General features: G+C 42.1%; 1 protein-coding gene across 2 annotated transcripts in view; it reads right to left on the reverse strand.

Annotated features, from left to right (window-relative positions):
• The window catches only part of PRSS12 (serine protease 12), an 81,566-nt gene that overhangs the window by 51,654 nt on the left and 6,066 nt on the right, over positions 1 to 23,846 (reverse strand). Inside the window, exons 2-3 of one of the 2 annotated variants that reach the window (XM_007495554.2) lie at positions 10,372 to 10,510; positions 3,070 to 3,338 (exon numbers count right to left, since the gene is read on the reverse strand). In XM_007495554.2, coding sequence (XP_007495616.2) covers positions 3,070 to 3,338; positions 10,372 to 10,510 — 408 coding nt within the window. The remainder of the gene's footprint in view (positions 1 to 3,069; positions 3,339 to 10,371; positions 10,511 to 23,846) is intronic. The other variant, XM_001371881.4, reaches the window with a different exon arrangement.

Below are 23,846 nucleotides of genomic sequence, written 5' to 3' on the forward strand. Positions count from 1 at the left end.
GGTTCCAAGGCAGAAGAGTGGTCAGGGTTAGGCAATGGGGTTAGTTAAGTGACTTGCCCAGGGTCACACAGCTGGGAAGTGTCTGAGGTCCGAATTGAACCCAGGACCTCCTGTCTCCAGGCCTGGTGCTCTAACTACTGAGCCATCTGGCTGCCTTGATTCTTTTCCTTCCCCTCTTTCCCGTCTAGGTGTCATTCAAGCACCGCCTTTGACCCGAGATCCTTCCTCATTCTCCCAAACGCCAGCGCCCCCCAACTCCATGGGACTTAACTTCATTGTATTTATTTGTAGCTAGTCCCTTTATATTTATTCTGTATGTATTTCTACGTGCCCAGGCAGTCTGTATTGGAGAATCCTACTCCTTGAAAGCAGGGATGATTTAATTCTTTGTATCTGGATCCACAGAATCCATTAATACACTACCTCACTCTGAATAGACAAGCTATAAATTAGCGCGGATTGATGATCCCTGATCCCCGGGCTACACTGCCAGCACAAATCTAATTAGTAATTCCACTAAATCATAACAGGTTGGGAGACGCCATTGATACGATTCTTTTTAAAAGCACAAAAGAGAATAACAAATCTATTCATGATGAATGTGGTTTAGACTTAACTGTAGTAGTGTTTCATTTATTTACTGAAGCAATAATGGAAAGTGTTAATTACAATTGTAATTATTTTAAAAGGCAATAAAAGGTTTAGAAATACGGTGTCCCAAATGTCATAGTGCCATGTTTCCAAAGGTAAAATCGCATTAAGACTTTTGAGCGATGGGGCAGCTGGGTAGCTCAGTGGATGGAGAGCCAGACCTAGAGACAGGAGGTCCTGGGTTCCAATCTGGCCTCAGACACTTCCCAGCGGTGTGACCCTAGGCAAGTCACTTGACCCCCACTGCCTAGCCCTTACCACTCTTCTGCCTTGGAGCCAATACACAGTATTGACTCCAAGACGGAAGGTAAGGGTTTAAAAAAAAAAAAAAAGACAACTTTTGGGAGAAACTGGATACCAGCTGGGTTGCCCAAATCTTCGCCAACTGAGGTCTCAAGTCAGTCTTCCTACCAGTTATTTTAATGAAAGCCTTGAACTTTTGGGTGATAGTTGCCTTCCTCCCCTAACACCCTCCTTCCATGCCTCACCCTAGGATGAAGGTGATGCTGAGCTCCAAAAGGCTAATCCTTTTCCAACCCAGGTTTGGCAAGAGTTACTGAGTCATCAAGCCCACAATGATGGTGCCCATTTCATCTCTCTGAGTCTCAGTTTCTTCATCTGTAAAACAGGTAGATAATAACACCTGTAGTACCTGCCCCACACCCTAGGATGGTAAGCATCCAATAATATGGATGTAAAGTGCTCAGTACACCTTAGCCTGCTCTACAAATATTAGTTAAATAGTAACATAGTTATTTTATATATAACATTTATATACGTGAAACAGTTAACATAGTTAAATAATACGGGGGTGGGGTGAGCCTAAAAAACTGATGATTACTTCTGAGTAAGAGAATGGATCAGGAAAGATTACATGGAGAGTTGGACCGTGACCTGAACTTTGAAGGGAGAGAAAAAGTTTAACAGGTTGAAATGGGAAAGGAGTATGGTCCAAGTTGATGAGACAGAGTACATCAATTCAAGAAGTCCACAGAAGTCAGAATGGGCTTAGCTACTTAGCATCTTTGTCTGGAATGAAGAACATGTGAAAAGGAATACTGTGAAATAAATATGGACATTTTGGTTTGAGCCTCAATGTAGATGGGCTTGAATGTCACGCTAAGGAGTGCATTTTATCTTACTGGCCAATGGTCCGATGCCTCCTTAAGAGTGGAGATGGGCAGGCTAAAGTTAACAGAACTAAGCATTAAGAAGATCACTTTGGCAGAAGGGTAGTTTGGAAAGGAAAGAGAGCAGAGGCAAGAAGAGCAATCAGGAATGTTCTGTTGATGAGGCAGGAGATGAGGTCCTGAACTCCAATTGTAGAGGAGGGAAGGGAAGGAGATTGTTGTCAGAGAAGCTATAAATACAGAAAGGCACCACACCAGCAGCTGATGGGTTGTGGGGGATGAAAGGCCAAGGATTATAGGATTTAGGAACGGTAGGCACCTTGGAGACCGGTGAGTCCAATTCTCTCATTTTATAGCGCAAGAAGCTAAAGGTGAGAGAGGGAAAGTGGCCTGCTTAAATTCACTCCAGAAGTCAGGGGTAGAGTTGTTTTTTTGGACTTCAATCCAGTGCTCTTCCCATAATCCCATACTACCAAAGGAAAATATCTAATTTTTAAAAAAATGAAAACAAGTTTATAAAAACCAAGGAAATGGTGATTCAGCTATTAGCCAAACTCATTATAAGGAAGATTTCAGAAGTCTATAGAATTTGACATTTCAAAATTATACCACATTTTAAGTAATTCCTTTTAAGAAAAGAAACAAGACAAACCTGGTTATTTATGGTTATAGCAATTTCTGAAATGTATATTTTACATATATGTCCATATGTGTATAAGTACATAAGACAACTAGGTGCCACAAGGGATAGAGTCCTTGACCTGGAGTCAGGAGTCATATGAGTTTAAGTTTAACTTTAGATACTAGCTGCATGACCCTGAGCAAGTCACTTAATCTTATTTGCCTCAGTTTCCTCATTTGTAAAATGAGCTGGAGAAGGAAATGGCAAACCACTCCAGTATCTTTACCAAAGAAAACCTTAAAATGGGTCACGAAAAGTCAGACATAACTGAAATGACTCAATGACAATATATACCTATATGATATATATTTCAGCTATTGTAATGAACATATTCTATTTCATTACATATATTAGCAATATATTATAAATCACATAAGTAACATACCATGTAAACTATTATACTAGATTATGCATCATATGCATCTCATTTTAAGGTTTATGAAGCACTCTACACACATTATCTCATTTAATCCTTATAACCCAGTGAGTTACTCACTAAAGGTTTTCTCATTCCCATTTTACAGCTGAGCAAATTGAGTCTCAGAGAAGTTAAAGGAAACACTGGCGATATCACTGCTAGGAAGCATTGGAGGCAGTATTAGAAACCTGATCCCTCCTGGTTCCACGTCTTCTGCTCGTTCTGCTGAAAGCACAGCAAAAGTGAAATGAGACAATCCTTGGTTATCGTCGCCGTACCCTGGTAAGCGCTACACGAGACTGCAGCTGCCATCTTCTGGGGACACGTTCCATGGGGCCCAGCATCTCTTTCACAAAGCACTATGCTGTCTTCATCTCCTCGGCAGCGGATGTTGCTCCAGTGAACGGGAATAAGGCCCAGTTCAGACATTGGGGTCCGCTTGGCTGTTCCTTTGGCCCTGGGGAGATGGGGGGGTGGGGGGAGAAAACCACAGTGACGTTATAAAATTAGTCTCTGCGCCTGTAGGTGTGGGAACATGAGAGGGATGAGGAGGAAGAGAAGGACTCGGGAAAGACCTTTCAAGGGAATTGATCAAAACTTGGGCAAACTTCACTTTTCCAGTCCTATTGGCTCTTTCATTTGGGGGCAGCAAGAGACCCTGCCAATGGACTCTAATAGGGAGCCATGGGAGTTTATGGAGTAGGAGACACACCATCAACGATTTCTCTTCTTTATTACCTCTGCAATCCAATACAAACTGTCCTGTCCCTTCCAGGGTCCCACCCAGTTGGCCACACAACAATCCATCTTTGGTCTTCAGGTCTTTGTTTGGCTATTCCCCTTCCTTGTGTACCCCCCCCCCCCAGTCTCTAGCTTCTTTCAAGTCTCAGCTCTGGCACCCATTGGTAGCTGATAGCTGTGCCCCCCCCCCCGGCCCCCCGCCAGATCCCCTGGTTTCTGCTTTGGGATGGTTTGTATTCACTCGCATTGTTTCCCCTCTTGGGGTCTAAGCTCCTGGAGGACAGGAACGGTTTCCCTTTTGGCTCTGTTTCCCCAACTCCTGGCACATGGAAGGGGCTTGTTACGTGCTTGAATTCGAATCAAGCTCCATTTTCCTTTTAATGGGCCTGTGGTGACAACTGCTTTCTGACCCAGGGAACTGAATGGCAAGGAAGCCCCACAGCCACTGTGTGTCAGGGGCTGCTTTGGAACCCAGGACTCCCTGACTCCTAGCCAGCCCTTCCTGTATGCTGCTCCCTGTCTCTGCTTGCTCAGACTGTGAGCTCCCTGGAGGCAGGAACGTTTTTTAACTTCCCTCTGTATGCTCAGCATTCAGTACAGTGCCTGGCACGCAGTAGGTGCGTAATAGTTGTTTATTGACTGACAGACAGACAGACAGACCAGCAGACGTCCCCCACAGACAGCAGGTAGCCATTTCTTATCTGCTCCCAAACAGTTTTCTCTCTCCTGTATCTAGGGACTGGCAGACACTGGTCCCACCCAGGAGGAGGACACTCAGGCTTGGTGGGGGCAGCCAACAGCACTGGCAAAGCCTTGTCCCTAGGAGGAAGACGAGAGGCATGCATGGCTTTGCATGCTGTACAAACTGCATTTCTTCAGGAGCAGCTTAAGGAAAGCAAAAATAGAATTGTGGGTATGAGAGAAAAGACCCGATGCGGATTGGCTTGGTAGGACACTTGTGGATTTAGGACCAGAAGGGACAGACATTAAGGACCACCTGGCCCAACAGTCTCATTTTGCAGCTGAGGAAGAGAGGCTCAGAACGGCTAGGTGACTGGCCCCGGATCATGCAGTTGGCATGTTTGGATCTACATTTTCTTGACTCCCAGACCAGTGCCCACTACACCACACTACCTCTCGCTGGACTGGGAATCAGATCAAGTTCTAGTCTCCGTTCTGTCACTTGGGCAAATGACCATCTCTTTTGGCCTCCATTTCATCATCAGGAAGATAAGTGGGTTTCTAGCGGGGGATCTCTAGGGTCTTTTCCAGCTGTGTGACATGAGATAAATGCCTTAACCCTCCTGGGCTTCAGCTTCTTCTTCTGTAAATGGAGGGCATCGGACTCAGTGGTATCTAAAGGCTCTTCCGGTTCTAAATTCATAATCCTATGACCCATGGGCCATTACAGCATTGTGAAAGAGATCTAGAATCATTCATATTTGGCTAGAGCTCAAAGAGCTTTCCTGACATCCTATAAGTAGAAGCATCCCCAATGTACAGATGAGAAAAACTGAGGCTCAGGGACATATATACATATATAAAACCCTTACCTTCTGTCTTATAATCAGTACTGGTTTGGTTCTAAGGCAGAAGAACAGTAAGGGCTGGCAATGGAGGTTTAAATGACTTGCCCAGGATCACACGACTAGGAAATGTCTGAGGACAAATTTGAACCCCAGATCTCCTGTCTTTGAGTCTGGAGACTCAGATATGTTAAACAAGTCACCCAAGGCACACCACTGGTCCAAAATGTAGATTTGACCTTAGTGTTCTTTAATCTAAGTTCAGCTACTTTTCATTCCACCATTCCCCAACATCCTAGAACACAGGAGCATGGAATTGTGCAATCCCAGTCAGACACACTGCACATTGACCTCAACACCAGGATGTCATTCTGGTCCTCTTCAAGTACAATGGGCAACGGCCAACGAAACGATACGAACGCAGGAGCACTGGAGCTCAAAATTTCACATGCCTTTTCCAAAGTTAAAATTTTTGAAGAAATTTTCTACAATGACTATCAAGCTAAAAGTTAAATAAATGATCTGAGAGATGATCGGTTCCTGATTAAAATAATAAGCCTGGCCAGGAAGAATGTGAAGCGGATTACCCAAGAACGAGATCCAGATGGGCCCAACTCATCTCACCTAATCCACAGATTTTATGAGAAGTTGCTTTGAATGAATCCAGACTGAAATTCTTTATCCTAGAGGGGCTTAAATACTTATTCAAACAGCCATGATGTCTCTGGAAACATCACTCTGGAAATCCAGCCAGAATGCCTTTACCCTGCTCCCCACAACAAAGTTAGTGGCAGATTTAAGGTCCTGTGACTATCTGCTCTACAGCAACCCCAGCAGGTTAGTCTGAGGTTGTGAAATGAGGAAGCTATGGCATGCTGAAAGATGGATGACTGGAGCAATCTGACTGACCTTGGGGAAGTCCATGGCTTTCCCAAATGAGAAAACCCCACACCCCCAGCCATTACAATGTACTTCATGACATAGGTTCTCAGAGGGGTTCAGCCACTGACCCCAGGTCACACCACTCATAAGTATCTGAGACAGGATTTGAACCTGGAACTCTCAGACTCTGAACTGGAGAGTTTTAGGGCATAGAGTTTGGAATCAATGGATTCTACTCTTCTTTCCTTCATGCCTCAATTCGGATGATTTTTTTCCTCCAGAGAATGATTTAAAAAAATAGTTACAAAGCATTCCCCAATCAGAAAATGGCCAAAAGATATTAATAGTTCTCAGAGGAAGAAACTAAAACTATTCATAGTCATATGGAAAATGCACCAAATCACTACTGATTAGAGAACTATAAATTAAAACAACTCTGAGATACCACTTCATGCCTACCAGACTGACATGACCAGAAATGGAAAATGATAAATGTTGGGAGGAATGGGGGGAAATGGAGACATTAATACACTGTTGGTGGAACTGTGAACTGATACAACCATGCTGGAGAGCAATAAGGAACCAAGCTCAAAGAGCCACAAAACTATGCATACCCTAGCATTTGACCCTGCAATACCACTATTGGGTCTGTATCCCAAAGAGATTGGAGATAAGGGAAAGGACCTGTAAGGACCTGTACCAAAATATTTTTAGCAGCTCTTTTTGTCGTGGCAAAGAATTGGAAATTGAGGGGCTATTCATCACTTGGGAATGGATGAGTTCAGAAAAACCTGGATATCTCATATGAACTGATGCAAAGTGAAGTGAGCAGAAACAGAAGAACATTGTATACAGTAATAAGAATATATACAATGATCAACTATGAAAGATTAAACCGTTGTCAGCAAAGCAAGTCTCCAAGATAACCACAAGAGACTCATGATGAAAATGCCTTCCACAGCCAAAGAAAGAACTGTTGGAATCTGAAAGCAAATGGAAGCATTCCATATTCCACTATTTTCCTTCATGAGATCTCTATTGTAGGTGTGATATGTGTTTTCCCTCACGATGTGAGCAATGCAATATGGAAATATGTGTTCCAGGAAAGTACAAGTATAACCTATATCAGACTACAGCCTGGGGGAGAGGGAGAGAGGACTGAGAGGAAGAAAATGTGAATTTTAAACTGTCAAAAAGAATTGTCAATTTAAATGATCCCTCGATTGCAAATATTAATAATATGGAAACAGTTTTTGAACAATGAGACATGTAAAGCCCAATGGAATTGCTCATTGGCTCCGGGAGGGGGGGAGGGAGGAGGGAAGAGAAAGAATGTGAATCATGTAACCATGGAAAAATATTCCAAATTAATTAATTTTGGGGGGGGGGAAGAATTGTCAAAATTAAAAAGTTAACTTAATTTTTTAAAAAAAAAGGATATCCAACACCATAAAGGAAAAATAGAAGAATGAAAGAATTGATTCATATCTCATTTAGGCATAGACTCATAGGTGGAAAGGCTTCAAGGGTCATTTAGGCCAACCTCCTTAAGAAACTAGAATTCAGAGAAGGTCTAGGAAATAAATAGCAACAACAAGCACAAACATTTATTAATCCCTATCTCTCTACCTCAAGGGACTTACTCCCTGGGGTATACAATAGGTACACAGAGAAGCACTCAAAGGGATTTCTAATCTCATTGGTATGGATCTTCTCTTAAACCTCCTAGGACATCAGTTTCCCCATCTGTAAAATGAGAATGTTAGCCCAGGTGGTCAACATTTTAGCTCTAGTTCTGTACTCCTATAACCCTGTGATCATACTCTGTCTAAGTCTGCCCATCCTAGGTGACACTTTTCCATATGCCCCTATATGTTCTCCAGTTGGGCGGGAGAGACAGGTGGGATGAAGTGACCCAATGTGCAGAGCCCTTCCTCACTTTCTGTTGATTTCACAAAGATTTTAGTGGAGCGCTTGGGCAGTCCACTGGTCATCTTTTCCTTTTGCCACTTGACCAGGCCATCTTCTCTTTTGATTATCAGTTAAAGTGAGAACCCCAGTGACTAGAGAATCAGGGGATGTTTTGCAAATAGAGCAGCAGGAGCTGAGCCTCAGAGGAAGAGCAGGATTCTGAAAAGCAGAGGTGATGAAGAAACATCTCAGCAATGAAGGCTGTGGGTCAATACACACAAACAGGGAATGGGACAGATGGTGTCAATTTGAACAAGTATTAATACTTGAGGGATGAAGGTTCAAGCTAGAATGATGGCCATGAGAGAGTGGCGATATGGCCTCCTCCTCCTTGGAAGTCTTTAAGCAGAGGCTGGATGGCCATTTGTTGGGCACATTATGGTGGAGATTTCTTTTGTGCATGGGTTGGACTAGATAGCCTCTTGGGTCTCTTCCAAGTCTCAAATCCTGTGGTTCTGGAGATGGGGCCAAATATGTGGTAGTGTGTAGTGGATTCAGCAGATACAGGATACAAATCAACTCCCCCAGACTCCCTCCCAATCCAGGGTTCTTTATGTGTTATATAAAGGCACACCTGGCATTGACCAGGCCAGAGGGATTTGGTAAATCTAGCCCTGCTCCATTCTCAGGAAGTAAAGCAGTAAGGCTTCATTCTAAGTCAGCACCAATTGTCACTTGTCCACACACAACTGGTAATTGGCAAGGAGCATCTCAGCAGGGCCTGACTACAAGGCTCTGCCCTCACTGCCTCCCCTTTCCTGAGCACTTAGTAATTGTAGGGGGGAACAGAGCAGTCTATGCTAATTTGGTGGGTGATTGATTAAGCCTGGCCCTTGCTCCCAGGAGCCCCATGGTCACAAATTATAATTAGAAACCCATTCGTGAAGTCAAAAGTTAACCATCCAGGAATAATCTTCTCTAAAAAAGATCTCCATTTCTCCGATCCTTGGTCTTTTAAGTGGTTGTCAGCACAACTCGGAAAACTTAGTTGGATTTTACATTTAGTCAGTCAAGAAGTTATGAACTTACCACAAGGACACAAAGAAATAGAAAACCATCCCAGGCCCTCAAGGATTTGGCATCCAAGGAGGGAAATAATTAGGTACCTACTCGCTATGTGTAGGATACAAGTCTGAGAAGGAAAGTTATGAACAGGAGGGGGTGCTGTGTTATCCCATCACCCTAATTTTACAGATGAAGAAACAAAGGTCCAGAGAGGTTAAATGGCTAAGGTCAGAGATGCAGAGCTGGGACAGGACCCTGGAAGCTATCTAGTGAAGACTTATTATTTTACAGCTGAGAAAAATGAAACACGCAGAGCTTAAGTGGCTTGTTCATGTTCACACATGCTTTTCCTCCTGAGCTGGAGGTGGCATGGGATATATTGATGAAGGTTTGGGACACACTCAGGAGACCTAGGCCCTTAACTTCAACCTACCTACTTTGTGGAAAGGACCCAGGGATTGACCTCCTTGTTCCACTATTTCTGAGTAAACAGATCAGTAGAAGTAAGTGAAAAAGCAAAGGCCAGCATCCCAGGACAGTGTGGGATAATGGGCTACATAAGAAATGCCAAGCTTCTCAGGCCTAGAAAATGAACTTTTCTTCTAAGAACCAGAAAAGGCTTTGGATTACTAGGATCCCAGCACCCACTCTGTGGACTAGCTTAGCAGCACTTGAGGTCTACTGGTCTTTGAGTCTTTTCCATTTAGAGATTTTTTATAGTGGCATTTTAGGAAGGGCAATGGGAAGATAAGATTTTAATTTTCCACACCAAAAAATTCCTCTAGGTATCTTAGGGTCATCAATTTACAGCCAAAAGAGACTTTAGAAGCTAAGTCCAAGCTCTTTATTTTACAAATAAGGAAACTGAGACCCATTGAGGGTAAAGGAGTCACAGAACTAAGACATTTCAAAGGCAGGATTTGAACACAAGTCTTCCTGACTCCAGTCCTAGCACTCCAGTCACACTAGACCAGTGATGGTGAACCTTTTAGAGACCACGTGCCCAAACTGCATCCCTCATACCACAACTGCAACCCTCACACCACAGGAGAGCCTCCCCCTTACCCCAGGCAGGGGAGGGAGGAAGTGCTCCCACTGGGCTGCTGGGCAGAGGGGAGGGTGATGGGAGAAATGTCCTCAGGTGTGTGTGGAGAGGGGGAGAGGAGCAGTCCCCTCTGAACATGTGCCATATGTTTGCCAACATGGGTCTAGGCCATCTGGCCTCTACGAGGTCTTCCCTGAAGACCCCAAGTGTCTCTGTCTCTCTGTGTATCTGTTTCCCTCCAATCAAATGTAAACCCCTCCAGGGCCTGGAAAGTAGGAGACAATTAATGTTTGTTGAATTAAGTTGACCTGGACACTCACCCAAGCTGCAGCTGGCGACAGATGACAGCAGCAGCCCTGTCATCCCAGTCACTGCTACAGATGATGCCCCAAACTCTTCCGAAATACACTTCTACGGTACCTTCAAAGTCATTTTCTCCACCTCGGAGACGCACTGACCCTAAAGAGGGAGAAAAGGCCCAAATTCCTTAATAGCAAGAACCCATTTGAATAGACTGAACCAGGCCTATTGCTTGGCATTTGCAGGTACTTCATAAATGTGTGTTAATTGATTGACTATTTGACTGGCCATACTACTGTGATTTCTGTGCAATGGCGGCAACCCCTAGTCTCATCGATTCTGAGACTTCCCCATGCTTCAAAGCAGAAGGCAATGGGTTGAAATAAGGATTTAAAAAGCAGCTGCTAATTAGTATGCTAATGGTGGGGCTGATGGCACCGGCTAGCAATTTTAGACAAACAGTTGAATTCAAATTTAGCAGAGGGGTGGAGAGGAGAGGGAAGAAATGAGTGATTCCAGTGTCTGGCCCCCATTCTGGAAGGGCCCATTGGTCTACCTTCAAGGGAGGTGGTAGGTCGTCCTGAGAGGGAGGTCCCTTCTAGGTCTACAGCTATTTGTGGGGCTTTGAAGGTGGTTAATCTACACATCCTGGGCCTCAGTTTTCTCACATATTAAGGAATGGGTATGTAGTGCAATGCAAGTGCATTCAAGACGCCATTAGCTTGCTTGGCTGATCTGATGCCATCTCCTCCCATGGAAGACACTAGGGAGCTTTCTTTCAGTTGAATCACAAGGATGCAGAAGAGAAATGCCTTAGACAGCCTACATGGCATGGGTGGACTTTCTCTAATGGGCACTAATTGAGAAAAGCTCTGTAGAAAGAACTGTTGGCATCTTCCAAAAGACCAATTGGGTCCATCTATTTAATCTTTTTCTCATTTGTGTCTAGGAGAGCACAACCACTCTTCTTCGTGGCCTCCAACAAGAGGCCATGTGGTAACCTTGGGGCCTTCTTCCAGGCTAAAGGCACGTCCCCCTTTGCCCCTTCTGCCACTCCCACCAAGAATGGGCCCTCAATCTTTGGCCTTGTCATTTGTCCACTTCTGTCACATAGAGAGAGAGTGGCACCTCTCTGATTTTATAATTTGAAGAGGTCCTAAGGCCTCTTGGAGTTCCAATTGAGGCCCATAGCCAGGCTGGCATCAATGTCCCAAGGGTCAAGGAGCAATCTCCAGGCCCAGAAAAGGAAACTGAAGCTCAGAATTCTACCTACCCAAACTGTGTGTAGAACTCATGAATCCTGTCCCTTACCCCTATGGGACCAAAGTGTGAAGCCAAAAGTTAGGAGTTAAACTATACTAAAAAGTTTTCTGTTTCTTACATCCTCAGTCTTTCAAGTATTCCCTAGCAGAAAGCGGAAAAGATTCTTATTGAATAAAGACAAGATCTTTTCTCTTGAGACACAAAATATCTCCCAATAACCTTTTATTAAACATTTACTGTGGGGGTGAGGAGGTATAAAGAAAGGCAAGAACAGCCCCTGCCCTCAAGGAGTTTCCATTCTCCTAGGGGGAGATAACATGCCAATAAGGAATGTACCTGAGGATAGTTTTCCATCCCCCTATCTCTTTGTACCTGGAAATTGTCACATGCTCCTACTTGAGGGAGGAAGAGAGACGTGACGGCTTTTACAGACTTGGACCTAAAGGCATCAGGAGAAGCTGGCCCCGTCTTGAAGTCATCATTGATCCATCAACAAGTTGCTACCTCAACCTACTTTAATAAACTCTTAATTCTCTTTGTCCTGAGTTTTGCCTCCTTAATCAGGGTGAAGGTTGGGACAAAGAATTTTCTTTCAACAGAAGGAGTGATGTGTTCTTCTATCAGCTCTTTTTTGGGAGAAAGAGGCTAAACTCCTGTGAGCTGCTGGGTTAGGCGGAGGCCTGCTGCCATTCTCCCACCTGGTCACCAGGTGTCTGAGAACACATGTCGACTCTATTTCTTTTATGTTCATCCTTTCCTGAGTACCCAAGTGAACAGGCGGCCCATGAGAGGTATTCCAGCCACCAGAGTCAGTAGCAAAGTATGAAAGAAAGGCAGTGGTTGATGACAGAGGACATCCCCTCAGACAATGGTGAAAAGGCAGCCTGAGGACAGGAGCAGCTTCAGGGATTGCGAAGTAAGGCACCAATTCCCAGAGACCACCATCATGGGCGAAGAAGCAGGAACATTCAGGAGGACTTCATGAAGAGAGAAAAGGACTGGCGGAGCTAGGGAGATACCCGCGGCCGTACATTTCTCTATCTGGGCCTGACTGCCCTTGGACAGTCCTTTAAATCTGAGCCCATTCTTCCCAGGGCCCTTGTGTGTGCCAGGGGAGACTGTGCCTCAGAAAGGGAAAGGGATTGCTCTTAACTACTGTTTCCTTTCCCCAAACCTAGTCGACTTGATTCCTTACTGAAAATAGAGCCCAACGAAGGCGAAGCTTTAGAGTTCCATTACTAGAAGTCCCAGGAGGTACCCCTAGAGTCTTACCTAGGACTAGGCAGCAAGTCTTTGCCTGGGCCAGCAAATGCAATTGGAAGTTGGAGACGAAGGGGGATGGTGGGGCAAGTTCGCATTGAGCTAGGTCAGTTCAACGTTGGAGATTTAGTAAAAACAGAAATACCTTCATTATCTCCTCCGGTCTGTTTGAAAAGGGTTTTGAAACCTCCTTCAAGCTAGCTTCTTCATCTAATGCGTGTCAGATGCCAGCACTTTGCCCAAAGCCAAAGAATGTCCATGTTTTTCAAATAAAATAGTATTGACATCTTTTGTTCTTACCGAATTTTCCAATTCCAGCTGGATTTCTCTACTCCCTCAAGTTATTCCTTCTCATAAAGAGAAAAAGAAGTAGAAGGTCAGTCAAACTAGCCAACGTCCCCCCCAAAGGCTGATGTCATCTGCAAGGATCCACATCCATGCAAAGATGCAGGAGTGGGCCAGGGAGGGAGGTGAGTCTTCTCCCTTCTATCTCTCTGGGACAAAGCCTGGCCACTAGAATCCCAGAGCTTTCCATTTGGGTTGTTTTTATCGCTGCTGAGCTTTACATGCTTGTAGTTTGGAGTTATACTTTCCTCCATTCTGCCTAGCTCACTTGGCCTCAGGTCATTGGATCGTTAGATTATGGATTAATCCCTGGTCAGGATTGGAAAAGCCAGAGAATTATATTATAGGTTCAAAGTGTACAAGGTGGGATTTGAACTCAGGTCTTCCTGACTCCAAATCCAGTGTCCTATCCAGTATACTTCCCCTGCTTCTCTGTATCCATCCTGCTAATTATCTCTTATAGCATACTATTCCATTATATTTATGTACTCTATTTTGCTAAGCCTTCTCCAATCAATGGGCATTGACTTTGTTTCCAGTAAGGAAGGTGGATATTAATTGGAAACCTCAAGGAAAGCACCGTGCATGGTGAAATGTCAGCTTCCCAAGGACAGGTATTGTATCAAAGGAACATAGGGTTAGATCTAGAAGGGGTCATCAAATCATACCCTTCCCTAATTCTAAGGATAAAGAATCTGTGGCAGAGAAAGGAAAGTGATTTACCCAGGATCATCCAGCTAGAGTTTGTGGCATGATTGGAACCCAAATCTTCCTGCCTCCCAGTCCTTTGCACTCTGCTGGAGATGATGCTCCCCACCCCACCCCCTCATCCCAGTCACATTGCCACCTGCGCCACTTCTAAGTACCACAACCAGATGAAAATGCCATTGGTGGGCAGCTAGGTGGCTCAGTGGATAGAGATGGGAGATCCTGGTTTCAAACCTAACCTCAGACACGTCACGTCCTCTGTGACTCTGGGCAAGCCATTTAATTTGCCTAGCTCTTGCCCTTCTATCTTAGATCTGTTAATGAGAAAGAAAGGGTTAATAAAAAAGTACAACTCACTGAAGGCTCAGATGATGTTTAACGTTTTTTTTAATGTTGTAGAATGTTTTTATTTGTTAAATATTTCCCAATTACATTTTAATCTGATTGGCCCCTGCTGGGGAATTTGCTGTGCTTGTGGCCAGCAGGCAGTGAGTTTGAAACCTCTGCTCTAAACCTGGGATTCCCCTTTCTAGTGTCTTCCTCATCAGCTCCAATTTCATTCACAATGTATTCATGTCCCAATTTTGCCACATCCCCTCCAACATTTATCACTGTTATGGCCAATCTGCTAGGTGTGGGGTGGTACCTCAGTGCTCTTTTAATTTGCATTTCTCTAATCAAGAGGGATTTAGAACACTTTTTCATGTGATTATTGATAGCTTTGATTTCTTCATCTGAAAACTGCCTATATCCTTTGACCATTTGTCAACTGGGGAATGACTTGGATTCTTATAAATTTAACTTAGTCTCTATACATTTGAGAAATGAGACCTTTATCAGATAAATCTGCTATAAAATATTCCCCCGGTTTGCTTCCCTTCTAATCTTGGCTACATTGATTTTGTTTGTGCAAAACCTTTTACATTTAATGCATCAGAATTATTCAATAATTATTTTTATTTTATCCGATAAAATATCTCAACTGTGCAAATTCCTTCTCTCAATGCAGGGTGAAGGAGCAACAAAGCCTTCCCATTCCATTGCATGTGCACCACAGTCATTTGTCTTGTCTAAGGCTAAGGGGGAATGCCATGTGGAGGAGATTATCTCATTGTTCTGATCCTGAGAAAAACAGAGACTTCGGAAAGTTCTGAGAGATGTCCAATAGCTGGCCAAGTGAAATTTCTACAAGAGTAATAGAAAAGTTCCCATTACCACACATCTGTTAAGCAATAACCACAGACCTTAAAACCCGACACCAGCTGCAAAGGATGGGAGGCTATGTTTCTGCTTGAATTATGAAATGTCCAAAGCCACATGCTGAAAGAATCTAGAAATAATTGGATTTTGAATCTTCTGCTGAAATTTGTTCCAATACCACAGACGAGGGCAAAAGCTTGGAAGATTGAGACTTTAGTCTGTATTAGAGAGAAAAAGAGTTTCTCTGATGGGGTATGCTACTTCAAACTATATTTAATAGGTAACTATCCCCATTTCGCCATCATAAAATGGTTCTTTTTATTCAAATCATACAAAGTAAAAAAATGAAAGCCAGATCTCCTTTAATCACACATGATAGCCACATTCACTGCAAAGCCTCCATTCATACTGAATTGACCATTGATTATTTGTGAAATGTCTTTACTTCAGAGAATGAAATGAACTCACTAGAGGAGAGGCTATCTCACACTAGTCGTCTTTGATATTTAAACTGTGTTTGTGAATTGCACTCTGTTTATTGACATGATTAAACATGGAAAAATGAACATAAAAGCCCACCTTTCTTTTTTAGTTCTCTTAGAAAGAATAGCAGGCTAAGATTTCCTAATGCTTATATGCTTATACTCCCTCCCTCTGCCCCTTTCTCTCTCCCTCTCTCTCCCTCTCTCTCCCTCTATCTCCCTCTATCTCTCTCTCTCTGTCTTCTCTCTCTATCTCTCTCTCTCCCTCCATGCTCACTCAGTGATCTTATCAGATCCTACAGGCTCCATTATAATCTTTTTTTTTTTTGTAATTACAGTATCTAGATATCCAGCCTTAATTTCTTTCATGAGTTCCAGTCCCATATCACCAATTGCCCATTTCAAACTACAAGTCCTGTAGGCATCTTAAACTCACTATATATAAACCAGAACTCATTGTCTTTCTCCACAACCTCATCCCTGTGATGCTGAATGTGAAATAGTCTCACACATAGTAGGTATTCAAGGTCTGTGCTTTTGTCACACTGTAGGTATGGTTGACATCTTAAAGATTATCTTGCTCAATCCCTCATTTTATATACAGAAAAACTGAGAACCCCCAAATTGGAAGTGACTTGTCCAAGGTGTCATATAGGTAGTATGAAGTAAAGATTTGAACAAAGGTCTTTGTAAGACCCAACTGAACTAGATGTTTTATAAATACCAACTAAATAAATGAATTTCGGGGGGGGGGGTGAAGGAGGGGAGTAAAGTGACACTTTGAGTTAAGCTTAGACAACATGAAAGGCTGTCAAAAGCCTAACTTTCCCACATCTTCACCCTGCTAGCAAAGACCTAAAAGGCCTTTCCTGATCCCCCTGAACAAAGTCAAAAGACTGAAAAAAAATAGAAGATCACATTGGAATCTACTATCAAAAACAACTGACCTGGAAAAGAGGCCAAAGAGAGACAATATCAACTCCCTGAAGTCTATAACCAAACCAAAATACCACATTTCAAGGAATCATTAAAGAAAACAACCTGGATCTATTAGAACTAGAGGACAAAGTGAATATAAAATCTGCTGGTCAGCTTCTGAAAGAAACCCCAAATTGAAAACCCCCCAGAATGTCAGAACCAAAATCCAGCGCCTCCAGATCAAAGAAAAAGGAATGTGAGCAGCCAGGATGAGAATCCAATTACCAAGGAACTCCATTTAGAGTCACAAAAGACAATGCCAACACTATTATAAAGGAGAGAACATTTAATATAATGAGATTCTGAAAGACAAACAATAAAGGCTTACAACCAATAACAACTTTCCTTAGCACAATCCTGTAGGGGGAAATGGACCTATATTAGAAGAAAAGACCTTCAAACATTCCCAAGGCAAATATAAGAGATGGGTAGATTTTCAAAAGGCAAATACAGGAAGCAAGAACAACCTAGAAAGGCAAACACATTTGAGGAATCAGAATGACGATAAAAGTACTTCTAATGGGAGAGGGAGAAGAAACAAGTATCTCTTCAGCATCCTACAGTTATCAAAGGTAGAAGTTAAGAAAGACCAAAATAACCAGGGATGGTTTTGCTCTCTTTTGTTGTTTTTAAGAGAAGAATGAAAAGAGAGTAAAAATAATATTAAGGAAGCAATGAAAGAGAAGGGAAGGAAATTCTTTGGCAAATTTGAGGTAGATGATAAAAGTATTGAGAAAGGGAAGAATAAGTGTCTTATTCATTAATCTCACTTATCTGAACTAGGCAAAGGCAGATTGACGACATACACAGTTTGGGGTAGGAAATACATTAAAATCAGCAGGGAATTGGAGAGGGGAGAAGGTAGTTTAAGAAATGGAAGAGACGAAGAAAGTAGTCACAAGCAGAACAAATTGCATATTAAACGGAGGTGTACCATTCTCCAGTAGATAAACGGGCAAGGGACATGAATAGGCAATTTTCAGTCAAAGAAATCAAAACTATTAATAAGCATGTGAAAAAGTGTTCTAAATCTCTTATAATCAGAGAGATGCAAATCAAAACAACTCTGAGGTATCACCTCACACCTAGCAGATTGGCTAACATGACAGCAAAGAAAAGTAATCAATGCTGGAGGGGATGTGGCAAAGTAGGGACATTAATGCATTGCTGGTTGAGTTGTGAATTGATCCAACCATTCTGGAGGGAACTTGGAAGTATTCCCAAAGGGCGATAAAAGACTGTCTGCCCTTTGATCCAGCCATAGCACTGCTGGGTTTGTACCCCAAAGAAATAATAAGGAAAAAGACTTGTACAAGAATATTCATAGCTGCACTTTTTGTGGTGGCCAAAAATTGGAAAACGAGGGGATGCCCTTCAATTGGGGAATGGCTGAACAAATTGTGGTATATGTTGGTGATGGAATACTATTGTGCTCAAAGGAATAATAAAGTGGAGGAATTCCATGGAGACTGGAATGACCTCCAAGAAGTTATGCAGAGCAAAAGGAGCAGAACCAGGAGAACAATGTACACAGAGACTGATACACTGTGGTACAATCGAACGTAATGGACTTCTCCATTAGTGGCAATGCAGTGATCCTGAACAGCTTGGAGGGATCTATGAGAAAAAACACTGTCCACATTCAGAGGAAAAACTGTGAGAATAAAAACACTGAAGAAAAACAACTGCTTGATTACATGGGTCAAAGGGATATGGTTGGGGATGTAGACTCTAAACATCCTGGTGCAAACATCAACAACATGGAAATAGGTTCTGATCAAGAACACATGTAATACCCAGTGGAATTGCGAGTCAGCTGTGAGAAGGGTGAGGGGAGGGGAGGGAAGGAAATAATGTGAGTATTGTAACCAAGGAATAATGTTTTTAATTGACTAAATAAATTCCAAAAAAAGGGGGAAAAAAGAAAAAGAAAAGGAGGTGTAAGTGAATGATTAGGGCCTGGGCTAGGGGAAGAGAGGAGCAGGGAAATGGGAGAAGGCTGCCGAGAGTACCAATGCTGAGCACATTCCTTCTCTTTCATTTCATCTTCCTTCTTTGTACAGAGGAGGATGGCTGCAAAAACAGGGGGAAAATGTAAGAAGATATGATGGAGGGAAATATATAATTAGCAATCACAGCTGTGAACATGAATAGGATTGATTAATCATGAAACAGGAGGGTAGCAAAAAAGTAGAAAGAAAAATTTAATAATTTGTTATTTATAAGATACATACTTAAAACATATTTATACAGAGTTAAAATGAGAGCCTGGAGCAGAATTTATTATGCCTTGGATGAACTTTTAAAAGGAGAGGTAGCAATCATTCTCTTAGACATGACAACAGTAAAAATTTAAAAGTGATAATCAGAGAAACTCCACTACCAATACACAGAATTGATTCCAAGACAGAAGGTAAGGGTTTACCAAAAAAAAAAAAAAGAACATTAGACAATGAAATAATTATCTATTGGCACTAAACAACATAGCACCCATTTAAAGGAAAAGCTGGTTGATGTTTATAGGGAGAATAAAATTACAGTAGTTTGGAATGTGCCCACTTCAGACCCAGACAAATCTAACAAAAAGGCAAATAAGAAAGAAGTGGAGGACCTGAATGTAATTTTAGAAAAATTAAATATTACAGACCTCTGGTGATAATTGAATGTAAATAAGAAAGAATGTACATATTTCTCAGCTCAACAAGATAGTGTTGCAAAAAAAGAACATATGCAAAGTCATAAAAACCTTATAAGCAAATGAGGTGAAGAAGAAAGATTTCAATGACTGGAAAAATATTAATAGCTCAGGGTTGGGTTTTGCCAATATAAAAAAATGACAATGTCATTTTGGTAATTTGACTTGTAAATCTATAAATTAATCTGAGTTTGCATCATAAAATTAGAAAAATAATAACAAAATTAATCTAAATAAATGGTCAAAATCTAAAGGAAAAAAGGTGTGTGTGGGGGGGGGGGGGGAGTAACAGAGCTACCAAACCCCAAACCAGACTATAAGGTAAAAAACATTTGAAACTACTTAAACTAGGAAAGTAAATGATTGGAACTGTCTGTAACAAAAGACCTTAATGATCCAGTGATATCAGCCTCTTGGTTGTAACATGAATGAGACACTACTACATCTTGGCTCCAGGCATTCTTTCTGGCTTGCCTTGAAGGCTCTACCTTCTCTGCTCTGACTACTAACCTTCCTGGCTTCCTTTAAGTCCTAACTAAAATCCCACCTTTTCTAGGAAGCCTTCCCTAGCCCCTCATAAAACTAGTTCCTCCCCTGTTAATTATTTCCTCATTCTCTGATATATATATATATATATATATATATATGCACACACATATATATATAAACCCAAATATGTATTTTGTTGGCATTTTTTCCTCCCCGTTTGATTGTAAATTCCCTAAGGGCAGGACCTGTCTTTTGCCTCTTTTTGTATTCCTCAGCATAGTGCCTGGCACATGATAGGCATATTATAAAAGTAGGTTGATTGACTGAGTTCCAAAAATGCATCAAGCTATGTCAAGTCACACACAAAAAAAACATAGAGGTGGCAGCTAGGTGGCTCAATGGCTAGAGATCCAGGCCTGGAGTGCAGAGGATGTGGGTTCAAATGTGAGCTCAGACACTTCCTAGCTATGTGACACTGGGTAAATAAGTCACTTTACGCCAATTGCCTAGCCCTTACCTCTCTTCTTGCTTGAAACTGATACTTAATGTCAATATTAAGACAGAAGGTAAAGGTTTAAAAAACACCAACAAAAACACATAAAGCTTTTGGGGGTGAGAAGCACAATACTCAAAAACCAGATGACGTTAAAAATAAAAGATAAGCCCTAAATAAAAATGGTAGCACAATCTTATACATGTTGAATGATAAGAAATACACAAACACTACAGCAAATAGGATCTGTGTCTCAGGCTCAGCTGACTTCCCAATGCTGGAGCAAGTTGGTCAAACTGAACCTCCAGCAGAGGCAAGAGGCCATGATAGAAGAGCGTAGAGATGGGAAGAGGATTAATCCAGACTGGCCCTTCTCTCCAAACTCTTACTGGGTCAGAAGATAGCCAATAAATATGGCACTTGGAAAAAGACCTGAAGCTTGCTTTTGGAATAAGGCGTTGAAAAGGTAGTAACTTCTGAGGGATTGTGAAGTTGAGTCATTCTCTGAATTCTTGATGGTTTTTTAAGGAAAAAGTGTGCAGAAGCAAACTCAAAATTACCATTCTGTTTAAAATGTTTCCTATCAATCAGACTAGGGGAAAATTCTCATTTTCAAACGTGTTAGAGCAGAACTGGCTATACTATTGGTGGAACTATGAAGTAGTTCATCATTCTCAAAATCAATTTGGGGACAGCTAGGTGGCTCAGTGGATAGAGAGCCACTCCAGGGTTCAAATCTGAACATGGATACTTCCTAGCTGTGTGACCCTGGGCAAGTCACTTTACCCCAATTGCCTAGCCCTTACCACTTGTCTACCCTAGAACTGATGCTTAGTATGGATTGGAAGCCAGAAGGTAAGGGTTTTGTAAACAAATAATTGGATTTGTATCCCAAAAGTCACTGGTGCCTCCCAGAAACCACTACTATGGTTTATAGTCCAAAGCTATCAAAGAAAGAGGGAAAGAACTCAAGTAAAATATATTTTGAATAGGCTTTTGTGGTAGTAGGCAAGTAAACAGAATAAGTGCCCATCAACTGTGGAATGGCTGAACAAGTTAGAGTAACTATAATGGAATATTGTTGTTTCCTAAGACACGATGTAAGGGATGGATTCAGAAAAGCCTGGGAGGAGGCATGAACAGAGTGATGTGAGCAAAACCAAGAGAGAAACGCATGCCATGACAACATCATTGCAAAGAAAAGAATTTAAAGACAAGCATTCTGTTGAAAATCGTAAGTAACAATGACATGGAGTGAAGCACGCCTCCCAGGCATCAGAGCAGAGAGCCTAGGATGGTACAGAGCACATGGTACAGAGCCTAGAGCTACAGTCGGGACATATATTCCGGGATGGGGCCAATGGGTGAATTGGTTTTCTTTGACTACACTGCATTTCAAGGGAGGAATTTGGGTCTGGGTGGGGCTTGGGGACAGAGTTCTAGGGTTAGTGGAAAACAAAAAGAAGAGGGAAGAAAGCAAAGGAACATCAATGAAACATTTAAAAAATACACCAGAGAGCAGAAGTTCGGAGGGAGACAGAAACAGGCAGTGGTGGCCAATTTAATAATATGTCCTTCTAAAAACAAAGTTCTAAGTAATCGCGATTCACAGTTTCTTTTACAACCATCTTTTCTGGTCCTCTTCATATATGGAAAAGGTCATGCTTGCTGATGTTTGTCAAGTTCGTGATGGAGGAGGGAGAAAAGGGACAGAGGCAGAGCTAACCCAATTGCCAAGGAGGAAGTCAACATTCATTGCTTATCTCTCTGACTGGCAAGGCTGTGCCCCCAGAGCAGATGGAAACACCCTCTCAGAATCTGTCTCACCCCAAAGGGAGCAACTCTTAAACTCATTCTGGCTTCTGCTTCCCTGTTGTAAGAGGCATCTGTGAAGAGGGGAGCAGAGAGATTTCAGTTACAACGAAATTGATTTGGGCTAGTACAGTTATTAGGGATTTTCAGATTCCCAGAAACATTTGCTGAGTGGCCATGGCCACATCAAGTTACAGCTTCTACCAGGTAAGAAGCCCCGAATAGCACTCTGGGTACTTCCAAAGCTTTCCATTCATTTATATGCTGCCTCAAAGGGATTGAGTAAAGTTAAGTAAGGGGGTTCCCTGAAATCATTATCCATTTCTATTCTGAAATTCGATGACAAAAAATAAATTCAGTCATTGTACATATAGGTAAATCAAGGCCATGGAATTGATGACCTGCTCTAGTTTCATCCTGAGCTAATTTGCCCCTACTTAAGCATCCTGGTGCCCCGTCTCCTCTTCCCCCACCATATTGGTGTCAGATGTAGCATGGACACCAGCTGGCTTGGGCCACTGAAGCTCAGACTCCTGAGCTCAAGAGATCCACCAGCTTCCACCTCCCCAGTTGCTGGAATTACACTGCCCTGGGAGCCTAGCTCCCCCAGATCTTTTGACTCCAAACCCAATGTTCTTCCCACTGGACCACCCTGTCTCTTCTAGCAACACAAGTTTTGATACTGAACTGAAAAAACAGCCGAGCAACTGAAAATGTGACACACAGTAGGTATTTAATAAATTCTTGTTGACTGCCTACCTGCCTGTAAAGGTAAGGAAGGTCTAGCATATTCTCCATGGCTGTATGACTTAGCAGGTAGGGACAGAAACAACAATAATAACAACAAAGAAATAAGCATCAATAAAACACAGGGAAATACACAAGAGGAAAAAAGTTTGTAAGAGGGCATGTGCAAGACTTACTACTGCATAACATTTTATTTACATTTAAAAAAACAAAGTGTATAACAATTTTGCAAATCCCCTTTTTGCTCTTTTTTATAATTATTCATATTTGTTGATGATTTTAAATGTTGTAATAAAAAACCATTTTTAAAAGTGAAAAAATGGATAAGATTGAGAGTTTGACTAAAAACAGGAGGTTGGCTGGTCACATGAGATCAAAACACACCATCCAGACCTGGGATAGGACCCACAAAAGTGAAAGCATCTGGAAGAGGGCAGCCTCACACCCAGTGAAAGGGCAGGAACGTCTGTGATCAATATAGCTAAAGTCTCCCAATGCTATGAGCCAATGAGTCTCTGAACTGCAATGTATCCATGTCCAGGTAATTAAACAACCTTTATCTTCTAGGCAATGGCTCTGAGTGATGCTTCCTCTACTTCCAGCTGGACACTGCCCAAATCCAAAGTGTTGTTTTTGTTTTTTTTATCTGTCAATAGCCTTCAAAGTAGGCAAGAATTAAAAGTTTTATAAATCATCCAGAGAAAGAACTGTGGGAGTAGAAACACAGAAGAAAAACAACCGCTTGATCACATGGGTCGATGGGGATGTGACTGGGGATGTAGACTCTAAAGGATCACCCTAGTGCAAATATCTACAATATGGAAATAGGTCTGGATCAATGACACATGTTAAACCCAGGGGAACTGAATGTTGGCTCCGGGAGGAGGGTGGGAAGAGGGGAGGGAAAGAACATGATTCATATAACTATGGAAAAATATTCTAAATCAATTAAATAAAAATTTTCAAATAAAAAAATAAGTCCCTTCTAGTCATAAACCTATGTGATCTCATGAGCATCTACAA

This window comes from Monodelphis domestica, chromosome 6 (assembly GCF_027887165.1).
Source record: "Monodelphis domestica isolate mMonDom1 chromosome 6, mMonDom1.pri, whole genome shotgun sequence".
Classification (NCBI taxonomy): Eukaryota; Metazoa; Chordata; class Mammalia; order Didelphimorphia; family Didelphidae; genus Monodelphis; species Monodelphis domestica.